This window comes from Fukomys damarensis, unplaced genomic scaffold (genome assembly GCF_012274545.1).
Source record: "Fukomys damarensis isolate Sample0158 unplaced genomic scaffold, DMR_v1.0_HiC HiC_scaffold_2, whole genome shotgun sequence".
NCBI lineage: Eukaryota > Metazoa > Chordata > Mammalia > Rodentia > Bathyergidae > Fukomys > Fukomys damarensis.
In genome coordinates this window covers 46,946,391-46,961,852 of record NW_022900914.1, presented here as the reverse complement: position 1 = coordinate 46,961,852, position 15,462 = coordinate 46,946,391, and the positions used below count along the sequence as shown (strand labels likewise).

Genomic DNA, 15,462 nt, shown 5'->3' with positions numbered 1-15,462 from the left:
CTGAGCTACATCCCCGGCCAGTGGCTAGAACTTTTTAAAATAAGGTAATATGCTTTTCACGTCATCAGTGTTTATTCTGCCAAAGTTACAGAGGTTACATATTTAAGGCCAGAATAAAATAAATTCAGGCCTGTATTTCCTGTAAGATACTGCTTTTTTGTACTATATTCCCTTTATCCCTTTGAAGAGTCTGATTTTTCCTTAAAAACCGAGAGCTCTGAAAATAGAGAAGGGCTCTGAACCCAAGAGATCATGTCTTTCTTGTCTCTATCCAGCAGAAAATATACTAATCTATCATAGTTCTGCTAAGCAACTAAGTTTTATAGATGCTTCAATCTAGAAGCTGAATTAAAAACTGCAGACTTTAAAAATGTTCGGTCTAAGGGGGCCAGGGATTTGGCTCAGTGGTTCCGCTGCCTGCCTCCCAAATGCAAGGGCCCAAGTTCAATCCCGGTTACCAAAAGACAAAAAAAAAAGAAAGAAAGAAAAAGAATATAGGTCTGGTTATGTATTATCTACAGAACAGTTAAATTAGGAAGGAAAATGTTACCTTCTTTTTATTATTCATGAATACATGGTGATCTACTTTTCCAAACTGAAGTCCAACACAAAGTACACACTGAAGTCCATCTTCCGGTAAATTATAAAGATGTACAAATCTGTTGTAAATTTTATTTGTATTTGCCTATATTTGTTAAGAGACAGCATAGGGAAAAAACATAGCTGGAGCATCAAACTATAAAACACAGACAACAATAATTAAATATTACAAAAGCCAGGTAAGATATACCAAGAAAAAGAAAATGATGATAACTATGCTGATAAAAATGGTGAAGTCTCAGACTCTCTCCCTCCTTCTCCCCTCTCCAGCCCAACATTATGTCTCAATTTTAGATATTAGATTTAAATAATCAATAAAACAATACACCGAAATAGAAGGTATAATAATTCTACTATCAAAATGTTTACCCAAAATATCCTTAGACAGGGCACTAACTTATTTAGCCACTAATTATGTACTCCAGAATGTAGAAAAAACTTTATGTCAAGGAGTAGGATAACCCTTTCTTATTTTTACCAAGAGTACCCATCCGACATCTCCAATGCCTCAGTATCTTAAAATTCCTACTTTCATTAGTTCCTAAAGATAAATAATCAATGTTCTATGAATTAAACAATTAAGAAATGCTAATGCAAAACTCACCTCTGGGTCATTTTCTTTAATTAAGGTCATAAACAGAGCTTCCTAAAAAGTCAAAATAGAAGGCTGAAGGTATAAGATGCTTACTTAGTCAAGATTTGTTAGGTAATAATCTGTACAAATGTGTATTACTCAGTAGTTCATACAATAAGACAGCAGCAAAACCTCTATTCCTTCTGAGAATGTTTTCCTCCTCCTGAAAAATTATTGAAGTCTCACCCAACCCATACAACTTAATTTTCTCTATTCCCATAAATCAATTAAAGATTAATGAGACAGTAGTATTTAGGGAAGATGCTTAAATTCACATTTAAGAAGAGATTTAATTCAGAAGAGAAAGGGAACTCAAAAAAATTTAACCTAGCAAAGCCGGGGATGAGAAATAACTAAGATGCAAGCAAATAAAATATTGTATAGGGTGGAAGTGCGTAGTCTTGTGTTGTTTTTTTATTTATAAAAGGCCGAAAGTAGTATGAGAAAAGAATAACAAAGCTGGTAAAGGATACCTAATGATACAACAGAAATGCAGAAAATAATCCACCAACTGCATCAAACAAATTAGAGTGATTCTCAATAAAAAGATTTTCCAAACTATCTGTACCTCCACATTCCTCTAGAAATTCTAATATGTCATTATAGGCCACAAAAAGACAATGGTTTTTACATCAGATGAAGCTGAATTTGAATACATTTCAACTTTGTATCAGTCTCATGGCTTTCTGGAAAAAGGACATGAGGGAGACAAAACTGAAGGCAGAAATGCCAATGAACAATTATTTTTGGTGGTCAAGAGGAGCTGAGATTGTTTTTGTTTTTTGTGTGTATTCTCCTGGGATTGAACCTAGGGCCTTTGTACCAAGCTACATATTCAATCCTTTTTTGTTTCTTCTTTTGAGATAGGGTCTAAATCACTAAATTAATTGCTCAGACTGAGCTCAAACTTTCAATCCTCTAGCTGCAGTCTTGCAGGGATTATAGCCATATGTCACATCAGCTCCAACAGTTTCCAAAAGAAGCAATGGTACTTAGGATAAGGAAGAAGGAATAAATTTTGCAAACTTAAAACAGATCTATTGAGGGATCAAATATGAGAAATGAGGAAAAACATTAAAGATAACTTTCAGTATTCCTGTTGGGATGACAGTACATAACACTAATGAGAAGAGGCTATTTTCAACTTTTTTCCACCTCAACACATGTAAGAGACAGGATTTTCTCAATAAAATAGTAACTCACAAACAGAAGACTGAGTGATTATTGGATAGAAGAGATTTCTTAGTGTCAGAAAAAACATATGATTCAAAGAAGATAACCAGATAACAAGAGAATATAATAAATCCAAAAACATGTAATAGGATCTATTAAAAATGATGGTACAGACTTACCTCATCTTTTATATTCATGTTCTCAGGAGCCACACTTATGGTAAGTTGATTTCCATCCATGGATATTGGGAAACAGGTATAAAATTTGACCATAGACTCTCCAGATTTTCTATTTATTTCTATAAATGCCTTTTAAAATAGAAAATACAAAAAATGTTTTAAATGACTTATTTGAATACTTCAGCCAGATGCCTTAACTTAGTAAATTTTAAGATTAAAAAAAAATAAGTGTCCCCAGAAAGGTTAGATTCATAGATGAAGAATACTACAACCATAAATAAGAAATATGAATGACTCTTCATAGTACTGAAAGAGAAATAGTAAATCCTAAATAAGAAACAAAAGACATTCTTGTAAGTGACATTAAGAAAGGGCCGGAGATGTAGCTCAGTGGCACCACATCTGCCTGGCAAGCACAAGGTCTTGAGTTCAATTCCCAGTACCAAGAAAAACAAAAACAAAAATAAACAAGGTCTCATCTCATTCACTGCTTTCTTAGTATCATAGTAGTTCCTAGTATGTAGCAGATGAGTATTTCATGAATAAATTTAATGATAGATAAAATGAGAAATGCCAAAAAATGTGCAATGATTTATCAAAAGTTTATTTTTGTTTTGCTTTTTTCATAGATATAACATAACTCTACATATGTATACAGAGAATTAAAGATGTGTAAAGCAAAGATTCAGAATTCTATGTGCTATCCGTGCCCTACAACCCAAGTTATTTTTTGTTTTGCTTTTCATAGGTATAAAATGACAGCTTTCATACAATGGTTCTATGTATTTTTGAATTTTCATACTTGTATAATAAAACGGGTTGAATGTTCTTCTATATTATTCTTGATAATATGATACAAATGTATATATTTGCGTAGTTTCATGTCTTTTTTGGTTGTCTACTTTTTAAACAAATTATGCTGTAGCCAGGTATGGTAGCACACACCTGTAATCCCAGTACTCAGGAGGCTGAGGCAGGAGGATCACTGTGAGTTTGAGACCAGCCTGGGCTACATAGTGAGTTCCAGGTCAGTCTCAACTACATAGTGAGACCCTGTCTCAAAAAACAAAAAACAAACAAAAAAAAATGTTGTTTGCCAATTTACTGAACTTTTAATATGTTGTGATATATATAATGTGAATATGAACACTTTGTTTCCCACTTTACATATTTTCAACTTTTAAATTTCCATTTTGTTTTATATTTAATTTCACAAATATTTAAGGAAACAATTCATAAGTTTTAAACTGCATGCCATTCTGAGAGATGTGATATAAAGTCTCTAGTCCTACTTTATTCTGCTTGGGATGTGAAAGATCCCTTTATCCATAGTCCCCATGCCACCCCATGCTATTTAGTAATCACTTAAAAGCCACCTGTTACCAGGCCAACTGTTCAGTGTAGTGTGTGTTTGTTCCAGAAACCCTTATTTAGTTATGGCCCCAAAGTATAAGAGTACTTATACTGGCAATTCATATGTGCTAAAGAGAAGCTGTAAAGCAGTTTAAATGACAAGGTTAGTTTTCTACACAATGAAAAAATGCACCTTGCTCAGATTGCCAAGATCTACAGAAAGAACAAATCTTATAACCATGAAACTGTGAAGGAAAAAGAAATTATGAAGCAAAAGTTAGGGCCACAGGGCATGATACAGGCTTAGTTAAACCTGTGCACATATGTATTAGAAAAAATACAGTGTAAATACGAGGTTCAGTACTATTTGCATTTTCAGGGATCTACTTGGTTCTTGGAACATAACTTCCATGGGTAAAGGAGACTACTATAACTGAATTGCAAATTTTTCTTGTATCTAGAAAAGTATTAGCTCTGCAAGTATTTAATAAGTCCACTCTTGGGCTGGGGACACAGCCGAGCAGAGCAGTGCCTGCCTGAGCAAGCGCTAGGCCCTGAGTTTGATTCCCGGTACCAAAAATAGTCTACTCAACTCTAATCAAAAGCAGGCAGATAATAATATAGGATTTTTACTTATTCAGGTTTTATACTTATTTAATCTATTTATACATATACTCTTAGGTATATGACATAAAGTTGATGATTTCTATTTTTTTAAAATCCAAATAATTTCTTCCCCTATTTTATAAATGGTTTACATTAAAAAACCCAAGTTAAAAATGCACTCCTTTTTAACTGTCTTTATGCATAATCTGCTTTCTAAAAATCAGCTGAAATATATAACTATTATTAAGTTCAGCTGTTTACAAGTATATTTCCAGAGCTGTACCAACCAATCAATCTAGTTTAAATATTATGTGAAACTACACATAGCTCTCATTTGTACTCACTCTTTCACTGTATGCTCAAGCACACTGGCTCTGATTATAACCAAATATATATAATCCTACTCTACTTTCAAAGATCTCTAGTCATCACCAACTTCTTTCATCATTAGAATACGGTATTTCTTACCACACCAGTGGAGTCATTTCTAATACCTCTTTACTAAAATCCTATATCCTATAAAATACATTCACAGGGTTTTTCTCTTTTTTGAAACAGGGTCTCAATGTGCAGTTAGTTCAAGCTGGCCCTGAACTCATTATGTAACCAAGGCTAGCCTCAAACTCACCGTGATCCTCCTGCCTCAGCCTCCAGAGTGCTGGGGATTACAGAAGTGTACTATCATGCCTGGCTCACATGTTTCTAAAAAATAAATTTTAGCAGGGCTTGGTGGCATATGCCTGTAATCCTAGTACTTGGGAGGCAGAGGCAGGGAAAGCACCACAAGTTCAAGGCCAGCCTAGACTACATACTACATAGTGAGACCCAGCCTCAAAAAAAAAAAAAAAAAAAAAAAAGTAACAGATTTTACTGTGTGGTTTTAAAATTACAGATGCAATACAGAAAACTCACAACAAAACTTGTTGACATCATTAGTTTGAGTCTAAGTGATTACTACCCATTTGAATATCACTGGTAAAACAGTAGAAAGAATAAGAAATATTAGCTAAAGAATAATCTACTATAAAATCTTAGAAGTCATTTAAAAAACTTTATTGAACATTTAAGATAGAAAACATTTTCTAGTGAACTAAAATTTTATGCAAAGCTGACATATATTAAGCCATTCCTTCCCATCATTAAATTAAACCTGATTAAAATAAATATTTGAGTTTTACATTTTAAAAATCCCTTAGCTTAATTAAAGCACTTTACTTTGAGATACTACTTTTAAATCCTAATTTTGTGAATGTTTTTCAAAATGTGCTGCTCTATAGATAATATGAAAGCTATTATTCTTACCTTTTTATGAGATGACAAAATCAAAATATCCTTTAAACCACCAAATGGTTTTGCTAAATTACAAATTTCTTCTGTAGAATATCCTTTATTAGGCAAATTAGAAATAAGTATCACACACATTTCCTCTGTTTCCTTCAAGAGAAATTTTTAAATCAGTATTAAAATTTCTTTACCTGTGTCTGTATTTACTTAAGATTTATATTTGATATCATATCATTACTTAAATTCCATTTACTAAGCAGGAAACCCTTATCAATTCAAGAGGCTAGTCTGAATCTCAAAATAAATATACTCAAATACATAAACTTCTATCTTTCAAACACACAGAGTAACTGTAGTCATGCCATTTATCTATGCTAGGTTTGTAGACCTGATTTTCATCCTTTTCTTGAAAACAAAAACATCTATCTCTCACTACAATCCCTTCTTGTACTGCTGTCATTTATCTTGTGATGATTATATCCCTCAATCTCCAAATCAGTATCATTTAATCTTCCCTAATATGAAAAATCACTTTTAGGAAACATAAAATAACTTATGTAATCTCTTCAGAATTTTTACTCCACAACCCAATCCCCACACTTCAAGTACACACTGTACTTTCTTTTCTGCCATCCCTTCTCTCACATCTTTTATTTTCCAAGATGACTCTCTCTAACCATTTTTTCCTTTTGTGGATAGTAGGAAAAACCCTAAAGATGTGATAAGTAAACCTGACAACTTTTTCCTTCAGGAGAAAAATGTAGGAAGATGTAATTTTTATAAAAAAATTGAAAGTGATTTTAACTATCATGTCAAATATGTTCATAAATGGTCCCTTCTTAAGTGCTTTATGGGTCTCTAATGTACTTTATTGTGCTTCAAAATACTCTCCCTAAAAATAAGACATACTACTTAATGGTTTTGTTGAGGAAAATAAACTTATGCTTAGCTTAGCACCTGAGTGATCTCAAAATCTAAGTCAAAAAAATCTAAAGACAACATATTCTTAATAACAGATACAATAAGAAAACAATGTGAACTATTTGTCTTTCAAAATAAAATAGGAAGCCCCATCTACTCCTCCAAAAATGAGAGCCCTCCAAAAAGTCCAAAGTACTAGTCTAAATATTAACATATATCTCCCATTTGTCACTCGAAGGAAAAAAAAAAGTATTTTCCCCCCCAAATCCTACTGGTTCTGATTTGATAAGCTACTATCTACTCCAGAACTCACTTAGGCTTAACATGTTGTCAGGGGAAAGTAATCTTCAGAAACATGTACTCTGTCCTAAATGTTAGTGACTTTCTCTGAGGTCCAAGACTCAACCCTTATTTAAAGAGCCACAGATGACTAGAACTTTACCAAATGTCAAATACTGTAGATCTGATAAGAAAAATATGCTTTGCTAAAAAATGTTAAGCCCTAAGTCAGGCGTGGTGGCGCACGCCTGTAATCCTAGCACTCGGGAGGCCAAGGCAGGAGGATCATCGCTGTGAGTTCAAGACCAACATGGGCTACATAGTGAGTTCCAGGTCAGTCTCAACTACATAGTGAGACCCTATGTCAAAAAACCAAAACCAAAACAAAACAAAAAATTTTAAGCCCTAAAGAAATTAATAAAACAAAAAAACCAACCTCGCTGACTGATTCATTTTCTGTGGCCTCCAAAGCAGCTTCTAAATACCAAAATAAACACATATTTATTTAAAATCATGCACATATACTTACCAAGATCATATTTTATTCTATAATGATTAAGCAGTAGCTATAAAAAATGTGCTTAACTAAACCACGCATAGTGGCACATTCCTGTAATATCAGCACTAAGGAGGCTGAGGCATGAGGATTACCACCAGTTTGAGGTCAGCCTGAAACAAAAGAGTGAGACCCTGTCTACAGTAGGAAATAACTACACTGGCTTTCTTTATTCTTTTCTGCAGTACTGAGGATCAAACCCAGGGCCTCATACACCCTGGGCAAGAGCTCCATCACTGAACCATACCCCAGCCCAGCCTGACAATGGCTTTTAAATTACAGTTATTTTAAGAGCAAAATTTCAGCATATTCAAAGGATGAACATCTGAATCATAATATTCTTGATTTGACTTAGAAATGAAACTGGTATTTTCAAAGTACACACATACAAATGATACAAAAGTACCTTTTATTAAAATTTTAATTTTCTTTCTACCCTTAGGAAAACAAAATGAAATTTCTATTTGCTTACCTGAAATAGCTTCTTTAGCACTGTTTTCATTGGCTTGGACTTCCACACTGGTCTTTATTTCAGGATTTGCTGCATAAAATAGTATGCTTTAATACTTTATAAAAACACTAATACGATTAACCTAATAAATCTAAACAAGAACTTATTTTAAGCTAGTTTATTTCAGGTGGCCTTAAGATGATATGACTTAAGTCAAATCTAACACATAAACTTCTCTTTGGAAAAAACAGAACAATTTCCTTGAGTATTTTTACTGAAAATTTCAAAATATACCTTGAATATATACCAAAAGGACCTAAAGAAAACACTGAATGATAGCACTTCAAGCTTACCTGGTAGAGTTACAGGTTTACTGGAGTCTTTGTTTTTGACATTCCCAACCTTTTTGGCTTCTACAGACTTCTTTCCAGTTGACTTAGCTTTTAAAAGGAGAATTGAATCATTATTCTAAAAGTACGCTGAGTCACTTAGCATGTTTTATATTAATGCAAGTTGTTCAACTTATAAAAGGTGTTCTTTCCATGTATTATTGCTTTTTATTTTCAACATCTGTTTATCAATAATATTAAAAGCAAAATTAAGTTGAGATGTATTTTGTTGATATCCTTAAGTGAAGAAAGAATTATACCTCTGTGGGGCAGAAATACGTAATTATGAAATAAAAGTCATACTTCATAATTTCTGGAAATATTCTTTGAACTCAGTCTATCAGAAAAGACGATACCTTTAAGATCTTGCCTGTTTCAATGTGCTACATTTATTGTATGTAAATAGTGTTCCATTTTTTTCTATAGAGAAAATTCATTTTCCAAATGGGGAAACAATCTTTTAAAAAGTAAACTGTACATGCTGAGGAAGGTAGTATCAAACAGCAAAAAGATTAAACCACTTATAGGATGGAATGACAAAGCAGCCTTTGATTCTTTGATTATGTATCTGTCCAAAAACTATAAGCCATGACTTACATACCTGCACAAAAATGTATCTTTAATGGCAAATACTGTGAAAGATGGAAGTACCAGTGAATAAAACTCCTATATGGGCCAGGTTTTAAATATCAAAGAAGTATCTACTTAAACATTCAAGATGTTAGTAGACATTAAAAATTATTCTGAGTTCAAAACCTGCTTTTGGTATTTTGTTTTTATTTTTAAAGACAATTAAAATTAAACTTTATAAAACACTTTTCCCCCAATAGTCTTACCTGTTTTGACAGCTTTACCTTTAGCAGCTACTGTTACTACAGATTTTACAGAGCCTGTTGATTTTCCTAAATCACAAAAAAAGCAGTCAAAACTGGTTTACTTAACTAGTCAACAGTCTCCAAAGAACTTTACAGAGAAATATTTTAATAACAAAAGGCTGTATTTTATTTAAAACAAAATACTATCATGTTCAGAAATACAAGCTATTTTCTAAAAGTTAGCTAAGTAACAATTCACCAGGGCACTGGAAAATAGCATTCAGGTAAGTTAAATGAATTTCTGAATGTATGAATCAAGCAGAAGCAAAGTTACTAATTCAAAGGACATTAAAATAATCCCTAACCTCGTTCTTTAAGAATTCCGAAAGCAGCTATGGTTTTCTTTGGCTCCCAGTTGATAAAAAGGCATTGAACACCTGAAGGTCACATAAAGACTGCTCTGACTCATTCCTGGTGTGTCCTAGCTGTTTAAGACTAAATTGTTCTGGCCACTGTTTTTAAATACTCACCTATTAATGCTGAGTTTCTATGATAATGCTATTTATAGACTATGATCATTAAAGTAAGAGATCACCAGAGAACCGAATCCTTTCATTCTTAGATCAACAGATCTGAAAAATTGGGATTCATAATAACTAGAAAGGCAGTTATGAGGAAGATGCCCAGAATAAAAAAATCAATAGATCTAAATTAAATTCCAATTAAAACTTTGTGATAATAGCTGATTTCTGTGAACACTTTCCCATATATATAAATAAGGATGATAACTGCCATAACTATCCAAAAGAAACTAAGAATATGATACCTTTCAAAATTAAATCATGTACAGGTGCACACATGTGCACACACATACAAGAATCACTGACACCCACAACAACCAACAAAGTCTAAAATCCACTCTTTATATTCCAAAGACAGACTATAACCTTTGTTCAGAAAGAGCAATACAGGAGCTCTCCTATCTACAGTTCTGCTTTTCATAGTTTGTTACTCACAAACCCAAAACAGTAAGTAGAAAATTCCAGATATAAACAATCTGTGAGTTATAAATTATGTGTTACTTTGAAAAGTGTGCTGAAATCTCCAGCTGTCCTGCTTCGTCCTGCCTGGGATGTGAAAGACACTTTATTGAGCATATCCATGGTATGTATGTTACCTGTCCATGAGTCACTTAACAGTGGTCTCTGTTATCCTACTGACTCGATGTATAGGAGTTTGTGTTCAAGTAACCCTTATTTTACTAATTATGGCACCAAAGAGCAATAATAGTGAAACTGGCAATTCTATATGTAAAGACCACATTCACATAACATTTTATTACTACTACTAATCTCTTACTATAACTAATTTATAAATTTAAACAATTTAAAAAATGGTATAATAGGATTTCAACCATCTATAGTGGGTCTTGGAAAGTATCCCTGTAAGTAAGGGGCAATCCTCATGGATTCTTGCTCAAGCAGTTGATGCTAAATAACTCATGAGTTTTACTACAGTACAGTAAACTCAGAGTTATTAAGCCTGCAAGATATTTCCTTTAGTATCCTTACTTCTAGCCCAAGTCAATTCACTTTACTATTTCTATTTCAGTACTAGAATTTAAGGAAAAACAGCCAGCATTAAATCCTAATATTTAATCAAATATCCATTAATTACTCTCATACACTAACAAAGTATTTATTAAATAAAGACAAGTTTCCTAGCAATCCAAGACACTGCCAGATGAGTACTTTCAAGAAACTTGAGGAAGGAAATTCTGAATCTGTTATTTAACAGTGGTACAGTATTTATTTCCCAATTCAAGTCAACTTTCTTTCATTTTTAACATTTTAGAGGAGGCAACTTAATACAGTGATCTCTGTCCACTTTAAAGAGATGACCCTGAATTAACCTCCATTTAGCAGACTGGAGAGGGGAAGGAGAGAGGGTAACAAGAATAATGCTTTGAAACCCACTAGAGTTTATACAAACTGCAACAAGATCATGTCTGTCTGTTATGTGTATTATTCTGTAAAAGAAAGGGCAGTAAAGGAAAGAAATAGCTTCTCCAGTTAAATTATTTTACTGTGGTAATTAAAAAAAAAGAGCATTACCTATTAAATCTCATTTCTCAAAACTGTTGAATGACTTTCAAACATTGGTAGACATTTTCATACTTTATCATATGAAATCCAACACTGTTAGAGTGTGTATGTATTTTCTGAAACAAGGTCTTTGCTATGCAGTCAAAGCGGGCCTTGAACTCATGATCTTCCTTCCTTGGCCTCTACTGTGCTAGGGTTACAGGCATGGACCACCACAGCCAGCTAAGGTATATATTCCTTTTAAACTTACCTAATACATCTAGAATTCAAATAAAAAAAAATGTGCAGGACTAGGCATATAGTTCAGTGGCAAAGCACTTGCCTAGCATGTACGAGACCTTTGGTTCAATTCCCAAAAACACAAAAGAAGAACCATACCTGCAGATTTGTTTACTTTGGCTATGGATGTCTTGGCCTGTCCAGCTTTGGCTAAAATAACAAGGAAAATATTTCAATAACACATTACAAATAATATATTTTAGATTTGAGAAACATCCCTATGCTCACTTTTTTATGTTCAACAAATTGTTACTGGGCTAAATTCTTAAGACACATACATGTTGTGTTAAAAGTCACATATTTAAAATTTAACAATATTCAACTGCCCTTCAAAAAGAGTGCGCCAATTAATATTTCTTTTAATAATATATGAGAGTGGCACTGTGCCTGCTTGACAAGCGCAAGGTTCTGAATTTGACTGCCAGTACCAAAAAAAAAAAAAAAGAGGGGGGGATTTATCCATTTCCACACCAGCACATTATTTCATGTCATAAGTCTAACTTCAAATCAGAAATTAAATCTTTCCAATGTGAGGTGGACATCAATATGATTTACTTTTATTTCTTTAGTTATGACTGAAGCTCTATCAGTTCTCATATTTTTAAAGGTCGTCTCTATATTTCTCTGTAATCTGCCTACTGATATTATGCAGTTTCTCTTCTTTGACATTTTTATTAGACCTCATTTACATATTAACAAATTAGTCTAAAATAACCGTGCAAATGCTTATGAAAAAATATTTTTATGTAATCAAATCTGTTTGCAAAGCAATTCACACAAAAATTGAAAAAAATGAATATTGTCCATATTTTTAAATACCTTTACCAGAACACATAAATTAAATCTTTGATCTATTCATATTTTATTTTGTTAAGTTTTTTACTGAAAGTAAAATGTGGTTAGTGAATAAATAACTGACTTTTCCTGCTACTATTGTGCAATATTAACATTCTGATGTTCCACATATTTTGAGGAAGATTTCTGGACTCTCTTCTATCCTAATGATCTTTTGTCTATTTATGCAATTATATAAAACATTTTAAATGTTTTAGCTGTGTGATATACTTTTGAAGGTTTTTAAAATACTTTCAGCATTTTTATTACTGTAAATGGAATATTTTATTAGATTACATTAGTGGCTAGTTACATATAATAAAGCAACCGAACTGAATTTAGAAAATTAAATAAGATGGTTAACTAAAATTACATTTAACATTTTAACTGATTTTATTGCATTTTCCCATCATACAACTACTTTTAAATAATAATGTCTTTTTCTATTTTCATGCCTACTGTAGAGAAATAATTAGTGGCTAAGTTTGAGAAAAAATATTTATGTTGTGTATGAAAGGGAGTATTTTGAAGGGGATTAGTAACACTGTGTCCTTCACTACAATAAATTTTTTTACAATTATTATTTTTTTTAATTTTATTGAGTTTATTGGTACATTTTAGGGACACAGTACAGTTACATTCATTGTTGGGATTTACAATTAATTTTTTAAAATTTATGTTATTTTAGAGAAATGGTTAAGTATTACTTCTTTAGTTCCCAACCTTCATGTAATATATCTACTATTTCAATTAAACATCTGGCCTTTGTCTTGCCTATATGTATTTTTCTATGTATGTGTGCATGTAAATACAAGTACATATACAGAAATATCCTATCATATTTAAAGAAGTAGGTAAGGCTATTTCTATTGAATGCTAGAAATGGACACTGAACTTTATGAAATATCCTTTTTTTTTTAGTACCTAGGGAAAAGAACATATGTTCTTTCAATTTTTCATGTAGTAAGTTGAATTAAGAGTCCCTCATTTTGAATTATGTTCATACTTCCAATATCAGTCTCTCATACATACTGTATCATTTACTCTCAGGAACTATGTACTAATACTTCACAATTACATCATTATTTCTAAGTGAAAATTTTCTTTAATTTACGGAGTGTTATCAGCTTTTGAAAATTTAAATCTTTAATAATTAACTAAGTAATTATAAATTCACATGGACTTATGAGAAATAACATGGAGAGATCCCATGTAATACCCTTCATTCAATTTACCTCTAATGGTTTTAACATTTACACAATTATACTACAATATCACAGGATAAAGACATCAATACAATCTACCAATATTCAAACATCACTAGTTTTACTGCAATTATCAACTGGTATTTAGTCCTATGAAGCTATCATACACGTGTGATTACCACCTGTCAGCATACAGAACATTTCCCTCACAAAGATGTGTCCTACAACCCATTCACAGCCACAAGTACCCTCTTCCCTCCCTAACTCCTGAGAATCACTAATCTGTTCTCTATCTCTGAACTTCATAATTTCAACAATGTGATATAAGTGAAATAAAAAATTTTTTCCTACTCAGCATAATTCACCTGTAACATCTTACTTGCTACATGTTCCTCTCCTTCTGCATCCCGTTTTCTGAGTGATATTCTAGGCTAGTAGGGCATGTGTGCTACATCGAGCTGTTATCATTGAAAGCTCTAAAAGATTTCTATCACTGTTCTAGACTATGGATATACCACAGTTTAACATTTATCCACTTAAGGCCATTAGGTTCTTTCTTTCTTTCTTTCTTTCTTTCTTTCTTTCTTTCTTTCTTTCTTTCTTTCTCTCTCACTTCACAGAACAAATAAAATTCCATTGTTTGGATGTAACCATTTATTTGTTCACTTATCTACTTGAGAAAACTTTCTTTGCTTCCAACCTCTTGGCAATTATAAATGATATTATTTTCTTCTTTCTTTTTCGTACTGGGGATCGAACTCGGGTCCTTGTGCTTATAAGGCAGGCAGTGGGACCACTGAGTTAAATCCCCGGCCCTTGGGTTCTTTCAATAAGAGTTTCTGACTATTATAAAGTGGCTATAAATATTTGTATACAGCTTCTTGTGTAAACAAAGTCTTCATTTCTCTGGAATAAATGCTCAAGAATACAACTGCTATGCCACATGGTAGGAACATATTCAGTCCCATTACAAAACTGCCATACTCTTCCAAAATGACTATAGCATTTTACATTCCTACAAGCAATTGAGTTTTTCCACATCCTCAACATTTAATTTTATCAATATATTTTAGTCATTATGCTGAACGTAGTTTTTTTGTAATGCCTGCAGTTTTCTGGGTTTCTCTCTCCCAACACCCGCCTCCCCAGACCCCATATTGAGGACTGAACTCAGAGCCTTGGCACTTAACTACATTCCCAGTCCTTTTATTTTTATTTTCCATTTTGAAGCAGGGTCTTACAAAACCATTAAATTGCTCAGCTGCAACTCCACTTTTTAAGGGAAGCTTTCTTTTTCTTCTGAAAGTTACGGAATTAGATTAAGCTTCCTTAAAGATTGGGTGGAGCTCATATGTGAGAAGTGTTTTTGCAGAGTGCTTTTATTGGTGAAAAATGGACTTGAACTGCTATTATCTGTGGACAGTCACTTTCTTAAATTTGTGTGTGTGTGTGTGTGTGTGTGTGTGTGTGTGTTTTGAGGTAGGGTCTTGCTTTGTAGTACAGGCTGAATTTGAACTCATTATGTAGCTCAAGCTAGCCTTGAATTCACAGCAACCCTCCTGCCTCAGCCTCCTGAGTGCTAAGATTACAGAGGCATGCTACCATGGCCTGGCTCAATCTTTTTGTGAAACACATTAACTTTTAACAATAAGCATTTATTACTTCTATAATTAGATTTAAAAGAAAGTAATTCTCATCTAGGAAGTGAGAAGACAAAGAGTCACTGCATTTTTTTTTATAGGAGAAAGTCATAAAAGCTTAACAACTAACATGGTTAAATCAAGAATGACAAACCAGAA

General features: G+C 32.8%; 1 protein-coding gene across 4 annotated transcripts in view; it reads right to left on the bottom strand.

The window, feature by feature from the left end:
• The window catches only part of Znf638 (zinc finger protein 638), a 131,512-nt gene that overhangs the window by 19,165 nt on the left and 96,885 nt on the right, over nucleotides 1–15,462 (bottom strand). For all 4 annotated transcript variants that reach the window (XM_010609630.3, XM_010609632.3, XM_010609631.3 and 1 more), the window contains exons 11-19: nucleotides 11,724–11,774; nucleotides 9,262–9,327; nucleotides 8,390–8,476; nucleotides 8,058–8,126; nucleotides 7,466–7,506; nucleotides 5,848–5,979; nucleotides 2,587–2,715; nucleotides 1,205–1,246; nucleotides 551–685 (exon numbers count right to left, since the gene is read on the bottom strand). In XM_010609630.3, coding sequence (XP_010607932.1) covers nucleotides 551–685; nucleotides 1,205–1,246; nucleotides 2,587–2,715; nucleotides 5,848–5,979; nucleotides 7,466–7,506; nucleotides 8,058–8,126; nucleotides 8,390–8,476; nucleotides 9,262–9,327; nucleotides 11,724–11,774 — 752 coding nt within the window. The remainder of the gene's footprint in view (nucleotides 1–550; nucleotides 686–1,204; nucleotides 1,247–2,586; nucleotides 2,716–5,847; nucleotides 5,980–7,465; nucleotides 7,507–8,057; nucleotides 8,127–8,389; nucleotides 8,477–9,261; nucleotides 9,328–11,723; nucleotides 11,775–15,462) is intronic.